At 42.3% G+C, this 10,452-nt stretch overlaps 1 protein-coding gene across 1 annotated transcript in view; it reads left to right on the forward strand.

Moving 5' to 3' along the window:
* LOC104959101 (neurogenic locus notch homolog protein 1-like) overlaps positions 1-9,631 on the forward strand; it is a gene marked incomplete at its 5' end in the record, with an annotated part of 31,286 nt that extends 21,655 nt beyond the window's left edge. Inside the window, 7 exons of the mRNA XM_010786952.1 lie at positions 3,220-3,433; positions 3,758-3,848; positions 4,113-4,278; positions 5,420-5,718; positions 6,129-6,276; positions 6,411-6,508; positions 6,845-9,631. Of these exons, the coding sequence (XP_010785254.1) occupies positions 3,220-3,433; positions 3,758-3,848; positions 4,113-4,278; positions 5,420-5,718; positions 6,129-6,276; positions 6,411-6,508; positions 6,845-8,182 (2,354 nt within the window). The remainder of the gene's footprint in view (positions 1-3,219; positions 3,434-3,757; positions 3,849-4,112; positions 4,279-5,419; positions 5,719-6,128; positions 6,277-6,410; positions 6,509-6,844) is intronic.
* Between the last annotated feature and the right edge of the window lie 821 nt (positions 9,632-10,452).

Genomic DNA, 10,452 nt, shown 5'->3' on the forward strand with positions numbered 1-10,452 from the left:
GCCGCCACTGACGGTATGACTTGGGTCGACTTGAGCGAGGTGGCGTTCGGCGGCAAATAGATATTTCGAACGGTATATTATATATTCGGTGTAAAATGCAGCCCGAGCCGGTAGACGCTCGCAAAGTGCCGCGACGTGCGCGCAAGTGCAAAACAAGGGCTGCATACATGACACATTGTGCAAATGGCACATTTTGAGATCGGATACAGGACGCGTTTGTAGATGTCCGACGTTGTTTCCATAGTGAGCTAAGTTAACAATATATCATCATACATAAACATTTTCCGGGAGTAAATACTTGACTTATTGAATAAAGTTTGCTATATTCACTAACTAGTTTGGCAATATTATTCCGTGCATGTGTTAAAAACCTTATTTCCATTTGATTCATTGGATTACTCGCGTGAATGTTTAGCACGTAAATGCTTTCGTTTTTAAAACCGTCCGACCTCGACTACAAAACCATCAACCAGTTGCATAGGATTAAAACATGTCAACACTCACTCACCCCGTCTTAAACATTCCCAAAGAAGTGCCTCTGTCTCTCGTTGTGCTGGATGAAGTCACTGGCGACGAGTAAACCCAAAATAGTCCCAAACAGGCGCAGAGGCATTTTTCTTATTTACTATGTCCCAAACAGGCGCAGAGGCATTTTTCTTTTTTACTAGTTGTCCGAGTTCGGGGCCGGCAAATGCTGCCGCCATCTTGCTCAGCTCAGCTCTGTGCTGAGCTCTGAGAGCGGGAAAGACGGACCGCCCTCCCCTGCCCTCTGCTGGCGCGTGCTGTGCATTACAACCAATGTCGTCCCTGTCAAAACTCCGTGTCAGTGTAATAGAATGAAACGGATCTGTGATTTGGCGCACAGTCTGTGACGTCACGGTATTGAAAATCATACCGACGGTATTTCCAAATACCCTGGTATACCGTAATACCGTCATACCGCCCAAGCCTATTCAGCAGGATGTTGGAGGCTTAGAGTAAAGTTGTTATATATATATATATATAATACATATAATGGCACTGTTCTAGTGGTAAACACTTAAGAAAGAACATGTCAAGCTATGTGCTGTATCAGAAACAATGCGAGTAATATGCCGTGTGTTTACATTAGCAAGCATGCTAACACTCAGAGCTAGCCATGGAGCTAACGCTGTAGGCTACTGGAGAGAATATGTGTAACATAATGTCCTTGTGGTTCAGAAATAAATGGCTACAATGGGTGATCTGTTTGGTATTTTAAGCAAAAAACTTCACAGACATGTTTTGTATAAGTATGGCCCTACAATATATGTTTCCAATATAGCATGATAGGTCCACTTTAAGTCAATTCCACATAAGGGGTGCCAACATTCAGGCATTGACGATGAACGATGAACCAAGTCATGTTAATAATACACATCTGAATATATCTTGTAAATTAATCCAGCGCCCACTGTGGTGTCTTTCAATTCTCGATTTGTCTACCTCCTCATACATCACACACGAGTATGAGTTTAATACATTTGCCAAAGAAAATAGACTAAACACACAAGACAAATTTACGTGACAGCATTATTATCATTTAAAAATGTTATCTAGATATTACTGTTATTGTGAACTATTTTGTCTGCAGTTATGGTTTGTGTCTTAATCCGCCCCTGAAACTAGTCCCTAATGTTTGCAATGTTTTATTTGTGTAACATTTGCTGAAAACTGCTGTGCCCAGCAATAAAACGGAGTTATTTAATATTTTAAACAATAAGGCCATAGATTATATATGCATTTTAAAGATGTTTAAAGAGGGATGGACTAACTTTTGGTTTCCGTCTTTACAAAATGTAATATTGAATCAGACTCAAGTTTATTGCCAGGTCAATTAAACTTGCAAGGAATTTGCTTTGGTGTATGATGGTGCAAACATAAACAACATAAGAAAATACGTTTTAAGAAAAAATCAAAAATATAACGAATATAATCTTTTTTAATAAAAGATAAAAACTATTGTAAGTATTTACACCAAATTTAAATATACAAAACAAAATAGAATATTATCTTGCCAGCCTTATCTGCATTTCCATTCAACTATAAAGTCATTTTTGTACAGCGGTCTCTGATAATTACACAACTCAAATAAATTAATTATTCTGGTTATAAACAAAAACAAAGCCCAAAATCTAAAACACGAGAGTTGTAATTTAGATAAATGTGACCTGCTGGCACGATCCTTTGAGGCCTTGCTCTACGATCTATACACACACACCCACAAACACACACTCACACTCATGCACACCAGAGGGTAAGACACGTGCTGTTCCTCTCAAACTGAACGTATCCGCCCTGCCCTCTGGTCGGGTCCTAACCCTACCGCTCTTTGATTGTGTATTTGTTATGCAGCGTTGAACAAATGCAATTGTGAATCTCATGGCCTAAACAATCAATCCTTCTCTCTGTGTGTAAATCCACTGGCTTCAGGCTCCAAAATGGTTAATTGCTGCAAATCAACTCAACCAACCCCCTACTCACACAATATAACACTCCATCTCTATCTGTCTGTCTCTCTCTGCCTTTCACAGTCATGTACACATATACATCCGCAGATAACACACTCTCACATGCACGCACACACACTTCATCCCACAGTGTGAGGGGCTGCTGCAACCTTCACCTCGCCGAATGTAATACCAGGACTTAATGCATCTCTAAGGGTTTAGGTTGGGGGAGTTTATCATTTCAAAATCGTTAGTAGAAAAAAAGAGAAGGGGAAAAATTGATCGGGAGTGTGCTAGAAGTTGGGAGTCTTTGTTATCTCGAAAATCCTAATAAATCCTTCGTCTTTACAGCTTAAAGCGCGTGCAGTAATTTGAAGTTCATTAATCCCCCTCCTTTTTTTCTCTTAAAGAAGAAATGGTAAAGTTGTCTCTTGGTACCCTGGGTTGAAAAGGGAGAGAGGAGGTGGTGATGTTCGTTTTTCCCCTTTTTTCTTTTTTATCACGCCCCATCCTTTTTTTCCTTTTTTGATGAAAAGTGTTTAGCAATTCTGATTATTACTGAATAGATAGTAGAAGCTAGATTTACAAACGGTGAGGATCGTCAGTCAGTTCCTGGCGCTCACTGCTGGTTGTGGTGTGTTTTGGAGTGGGAACCGTGGGGGCGAGGAAGAGCCGGACTCGCTCTGCTCCAACACTCGGGCTGATCCTGGGTCGGTCCACGTCTTGACCATGTCCTCACTTTTCCTACCAGGCGGTGTGGACCCCCCGCCATCGCAGGACCTCTACCCGATCTACCTGGTCCTGGCCGGCATCGGGATACTGGCCTTCCTAGGAGTGGGAATGGTGGCTGCCCGAAAGCGCCGCCATGAGCACGGGCGCCTCTGGCTCCCCGAGGGCTTCAAGACCACCGAGACCAGCAAGAAGAAGAGACGAGAGCCTGTCGGAGAGGATTCTGTGGGATTAAAGTAAGTTTTGTTTATTCACAGAGTGGCGTTCAGGTACCTGATTTCGTCGCGGGTCAGGTGAAGGGCTAGTTCTGATGGTCAAAATGGGTGTAACTGGTGATCAGTCAAATTTGGGAAAGGGGTGTTTTGCCTGGATCATTAATGATAATGATATAGCGGATTTAGGTTGCGCATTAATTGACTTGTTGGGGCAGAGGGGTGGGGTATGGATTCAATCAATGCTTTTGTTTTTCGTCATTGCTGCACCATTAATGGTGAGTGCCTTGGATGAGATGGAGGCAGCAGAGTTCATGGATCTTTACTGGCTTTTCTGCTTCCTCACAGGCCACTGAAGAACGCCTCGGACATTTCACTCATGGACGACGCACAAAATGACTGGGGAGAAGACGAGCCTTCGGATGCAAAGCGCTTTAGGGTAAGGAAACTAAAATATGACACCTCAATGGAGCTTTTAAGGAGTTTTAAATGTTTTTAAACTGCAAAAACAATTTCTTAAAAAAATTATTCTGGAATTTGTTCAATTAACCTCTATAAGGGACTCAAGATAATGTTGTTTTGCATTTTAATGTTTACAATATATGCATTACAATTTAAAATCTATTTTTTTAATATACTGACATTTAATTTAATTTAAACTCTAATGCTGAATCTGCATCACATCCTGCTGTTTCTGTTGCAGCAGTTTGACGAACAGGCTATCCTGGAGGTGGACAACCAGACGGACCACCGTCAGTGGACGCAGCAGCACCTGGACGCCGCCGACCTGCGCGTCCCCTCCATCGCCCCCACACCCCCTCAGGGCGAGATTGAGAATGACTGCATGGATGTCAATGTCCGGGGACCAGGTGGGTGACCGAACCTGTGCTTACTCACTTACCATTAAGTACAATTGTCAGGGGACATGTAGATAGAAACATTGGATTCAGACCTATCTTTGTTTCATTGTTATTCTAAATTACTTCTTCAAAGAACTTATTAAAGATAAAATGTAATTGTTTAATATGTCAGCTTAGTTATAATTTTGTGACAAAATATGAATATAATCCCTTTTTGAAAGAAATTGTAACCTATTCAGGTTGGTTAAAGGTTAAAACTCATCAATATTTGTTAGAAACAAAATTATCTTTGTTAATTTTAAAAGTAATTTCACAAATTACTTGTAACTTTTTAAACCAACATTTTTAAGTAGTGGGTGTGTGTGTTTCTGAATTGATTCATGCCTTTTCTGAGCTGAGCTTTCACATTTCTAGTGTGTGCGTTTTCTGTGTGTGTATAATCGCGCATGTAGGAGTTGCTAAAGCCCCATGTCCTGAGGGTAAGGGATCTTCTTCAAAGCAGCCGGCTGGAAGCCTGGCGCCTGGGGGAAAACACTGATTCCTGATCAGATTAATCATTTGACCAGTAATGGGCCTCTGTTTTCTTTTCTATTCCACATTACAAAAAACCATGAGGGCATCAAATGCAAAAACCCAATTTTGTAGTAAGTGCCAAATTCCCTGAAGAAAAGCTCTAAAACAATCAAAGTAACAGGGTTAACAACTTTAGAGCACACTTTTCCCCTCCCGTCAGGGATCGATGCACTTGAATAGACCAAATCTGTGAGATCTGGGGCTTGCTATTCTTTTGAAGAGGAGAAAACCTATTCAAGTCCACTGACTGAGCTGCCTCTCACAGTTAGATATTAATTCTCAGTTTTTGCAGCAGCCTAGCTTTAGCAAGCCCCAGCCTCTATCCCCCTAGCTTCGCCTTCCTTCTGAAGCTTCTCCTGCGCCGGGGCCTTGATCAAAATCCATTATCGAAAGGAGAGGGCTGTGATGATTCAACACAGGCAAAAGTGTCAAATCCACATTCGATTTGTATGTTGCTTTGGTTTGATCTGCCTGCTGCTTTGAAGTGAGGCTCCTGTAGCCGTCACTGGGGCAGTGCTGACCATGCAGGACAAGTCCTTCCTTTAAATCACGCTATCCCTCTCCCCCCCCTGTCCAGATGGATTCACGCCGCTGATGATCGCCTCCTGCAGCGGGGGAGGTTTAGAAACAGGCAACAGTGAGGAAGAGGAGGACGCCTCCGCCAACGTGATCAATGACTTCATCTACCAGGGTGCCAACCTTCACAACCAGACCGACCGCACGGGGGAGACCGCTCTGCACCTCGCCGCCCGCTACGCTCGTTCCGATGCCGCCAAGCGCCTGCTGGAGGCCAGCGCAGACGCCAACGTGCAGGACAACATGGGCCGGACGCCTCTCCACGCCGCTGTGGCCGCTGACGCTCAGGGGGTCTTCCAGGTGGGTTCTTGATGCCAAGATTATTTCTTAATTATTTCTTGGATTAAACAGTTGAGTTAAATTAGCAGTCAATTATAATTTTAAGATATATAATATAAATGCCAAACATTAGTCCTGTCTAGCTTCTCAAGTGGGAGGATTTGCTGCTTTCCTATTCTTTATATTTCTTAATTAATTAATTGTAATAATTTGGGTTTGGATTTTTAGACAAATGTAACTATTTGAAGATTCCTGGGCTGTGTGAAATGAGGATTGTCATTTTTACATTTCACAGACTTTACAATTCATTGGTAAAGTTCCAGTCAAAAATTGTTGCGGCCCTAAAAAGGAAAGCTGTCAAATAATCGTTATACTATTGCAGACCAGAAGTCAAAATAATAAAAGGAGTAACATGATATGTGTCTCTTTAGATTCTGATAAGGAACCGTGCTACAGACTTGGACGCCCGCATGCATGACGGCACGACACCCCTGATCCTGGCTGCCAGGCTGGCCGTGGAGGGCATGGTGGAGGAGCTCATAAACTGTCACGCTGATGTCAATACAATCGATGATTTTGGTAAGGTTTCCATTTTATTCCAATGATATAAGCTTTCAAATCATTGCAATTAAGTACCTTATGTAGTTAAATCAGAGCTTTAACTGCATCTAAAAATGCTTTATAATACTAATCTTTTTGTTTTACCTCTGCAGGTAAATCAGCCCTGCATTGGGCCGCAGCAGTAAATAACGTGGAGGCTGCAATTGTACTTCTCAAGAATAGTGCCAACAAGGACATGCAAAATAACAAGGTGAGAAAAAAAACTGCTCTTAGTTTTGTAAAACAACCCAGATTCATTCATATAGTATCTTCCATACAAACATGCAGCCCAAATTGCTTCACAAAACATAAACAGACTGAAAAAGATTTTTTTTTTTTAAAGGGAAAAAACAGACCACATTTTGAAAGAAAATAATTCATTGATAGAAATAAATAAAAGTCACAATCAATAACCACAGGATATGGGAATTGTATGAAAACAAATTATTTAGACATTAAAAGCTAAGAAGACAAATAATGATACGTCCTTCCGAAACAGCATTCCTGAAAGTCTCTAAACACGCTGTCTCCTTTCTGTCTGCCTCAGGAGGAAACGCCTCTATTCTTGGCTGCGAGGGAAGGAAGCTTCGAGACTGCCAAGGTCTTACTCGACCATTTTGCTAACAGAGAAATCACCGACCACATGGACCGGCTGCCCAGAGACATTGCGCAGGAAAGAATGCACCACGACATCGTGCGGCTGATGGACGATTACAACCTGGTACGGAGCCCTCACATGCATGGAGGGTCGATGGGCACCACACTCTCCCCCCCCCTCTGCTCGCCCAACGGCTACCTGGGTATGAAGCAGCACCAGCCTCAGGGCCAGGGCAAGAAGGCGCGCAAGCCCAGCGCCAAAGGCATCGGCTGCAAGGACGGCAAAGACATGAAGGTGAAGAAGAAGAACTCGCAGGACGGGAAGTCCGGAAACCTGCTGGACGGCTCAGGTGTTCTGTCACCGGTTGACTCGTTGGAGTCTCCACACGGCTACGTGTCTGACGTGGCCTCACCGCCCATGATGACGTCCCCTTTCCAGCAGTCACCTGTGTCCCTGAACCATCTGCAGGGTATGTCCGACCCCCACCTGTCTGTGAACCACATGGTGATGCCAAACAAGCAGGAGCTGGCTCGAATGCAGTTTGACCCGCTGCCCCCCCGTCTCACCCACATGCCCGTGTCTGGCGCCGGTGGTCAGGGCGCTATCAACGGCCAATGCGATTGGCTGTCCAGGATGCACGGCAACATGAGCCAGTCCAGCCAGTTTAACCCCATGAGAGGAGCAGCCGGGGGTCAGGCAGCCCTGCAGCACGGCATGATGGCCGCGCTCCATAACGGCCACCCTGCCAACAGCCTGTCTCAGATGATGAGCTACCAGGGGATTCAGAACAGCCGGCTGGGCCCGCAGCCCCACATCCTGCAGCAGCAGCAGCAGCAGCAGCAGCAGATGCAGCAGATGCAGAACCTGCAGCAGCTCCAGCAGCAGCAGAGCATCCAGCTGCAGCACCAGAACTCTAACACCACCAGCAGCCAGAACTTCATCAGCGGCGAGCTGGGCTCCCCGGAGCTCCAGCAGGGCAGCGGGAACTCCAGCTTACCCATCCACACCATCCTGCCGCAGGACACCCAGATCATCAGCCAGTCCATGCCCAGCACCCAGTTCCTCACCCCACCCTCCCAGCACAGCTATTCAGGCCCCATGGACAACACCCCAAACCACCAGGTGCAGGTGCCTGATCACCCCTTTCTGACCCCCTCCCCCGGCTCCCCCGACCAGTGGTCCAGTTCTTCTCCTCACTCCAACATGTCCGACTGGTCGGAGGGCATTTCAAGTCCACCGACGAGCATGCAGTCTCAGATGGGACATATACCTGAACAGTTCAAATAAAAAAACAAGCTTCCCGCCCAGATGAGCTGCTGTATATTTTTTTATTATAAGAAGGCACTCTTTGTTGAAAATGGAAAAGAAAAAGGGCAAAACTGTAAACATGATTTCATAGGACATTTTGATATGCTTTTATACTAACAGCTACACCTTTATTTCATCCATTCTTTTTATTTATTAATGCCTTATTTATACGCATTGCCTGCTTACAGAAATGGTGGGGATCCGTGGTGCAGGGTCATACGCAGGACAGAGTTTTGTCTCTTTTCTTTTAGCATTTATTTTCTTCAGTGAAGCCGCAGCATACACACTGGGTATTTATTTCCTTAGGGAGTTTTAGTCTTTGCCTTTTTCATATGATTTCCCAATCTTTGTTTATATTTCGTTTTTTTGTATAATCTTGTTTATAAATACACTTGTGATTATTGGGCATTTTATATAGCATATTTTAAGTTCAGTGTTATTTCAGTGTTTTGTTCTTAGTGTGGCAAATATTTTAGTCAGTCGTTGATAAACGAGTTATGACTGTTAACAGAACACATGTCCTGTATGTTTTCACAATGCCCCCCCTTTTAAAATATCACGTAATTCTTAGTTATGCTCTCTACAATTGTGTACATTTCTTGAATCAATGGGACAACATTACGTTGTGCCTCTAGATTTGATTGTGTTCATGTGTAGAGATGTGTTGGAGATGTGATATGTTGTACAGTATACAGCCATCTTGGAGATTGGCAGTTAAGACAGGCCTAAGTATCGGTTGGTGTCTGAGAACTGGCCCGTTGGCCACAGTGTGTGATCTTGTCCGGAGGGAAAAGGAAAAGGAATTTCCCCTCTCCCTCCTATTAGTTTGAGCCTATGGCTGTGTTCTTCCTTTTTGTATAATTCCCTTGTAAGCAAGATTTTGTTTAAGAAATCTGATGTCTTAAGCATGCAATTTTGATAGGTCTCGCACCAGTCAACAGCCTCTAAAATGTCAAACAGAATTTATATTTTGTATTTTAATGTCCCTTATGCATAAATAAATTTGAACTATTTACAAATAGATATATTGTTAGGAGACATTTTTCTCATAAAAAGGAAAAAACACATAAATATTGAGGTATAATAAATTCATATTTATTGACTGTTCTGTAACACATTAAATCCACTGAGGCAACCATTTGTGCATATCATTAAATGTTTTTGTTACACTTTGGTTTGTGAAAAAGAAACTGTTGGCCAAGTTTTCTGTTGTCTCGGCTTCAGTACTTTGTGAGACACTCCCTATAGAGTTTACAAAATGTTTGTTCTGTTTTTCTAAACATTAGGTTGTAGTAATGATATCTGCAATATGTTTCCTTCCCCGTATAAATGTATACTTTACAAGAAATGTATTTTACCCTTTTCATTTTCAATTTGTAAAAAAATGTTCTTGTCATAATAAAAAGGCACCTGGTGTCTTGAACTTATGATAACTGTCTTCATTTTTATTTATTACTTTCACTAAAGATCCATGTTGAGTATACACACTGTGTGAAACAAGCAATTAGCTAGTAAGTCATTACAGATGTAGTTCTATAAATACAGTAAAAACTGTTCCGATCATTCCAAGATGAAATCAATAGGTTTTAATTGAAAGGGACTTTTATTCATAAAATAAAGCATTGCACATATTTACATTTTGAAAGGGCCAAGTGCAACTATTTTACTGTGTGTGTCTCCCTCTAGTGGTGGCAAGTATAAGCGTTACATTTTACAATTGAGTGACCTAAATATAAGGTTCAGCTGTAGAGTTACTGCAGCGTGTTTATGTTGTGGAAACATGGAAGGTTAAAACTAAATAAAGCAATCTTTGCCTGACGTATGTATTTCCATTGCCTCATTTAACTACTAGGAAAACATTTATTTATGGGTCCGAAGTAATCTAAAGTTCCTGACTGCTTCTGTGTTTTTAGGAAAACCTTACACATTAAGGGAATATTTAAGCTTACCACATTGCACATTTTGATTTCAGACAGCCTAACTACTGGTGTATTTTAAAACTGGGGTGAGTTTCATGTATAGTTATTTTAGTTTAAGTACCAGAGCTCAACTGATGGGTACAATGTGGGAATCATATTTGTGAATTAAATATTTTGCCAATATAATCAAATAATTATTTCCATATTCCGTTTCTTTGTTCTCCTATAGAAGGCAAACTTTCATATTTTCACATGTTAAAATAGGAATATTTAGGTAATAAGTTACCCAGTAGGCTACTGGAAAGTATCCCAAATTGTTGAAGTTATAAT

The sequence above is a fragment of the Notothenia coriiceps genome, unplaced genomic scaffold (assembly GCF_000735185.1).
Source record: "Notothenia coriiceps isolate Sejong01 unplaced genomic scaffold, NC01 NC01_scaffold00029893, whole genome shotgun sequence".
NCBI classification, from domain to species: Eukaryota; Metazoa; Chordata; class Actinopteri; order Perciformes; family Nototheniidae; genus Notothenia; species Notothenia coriiceps.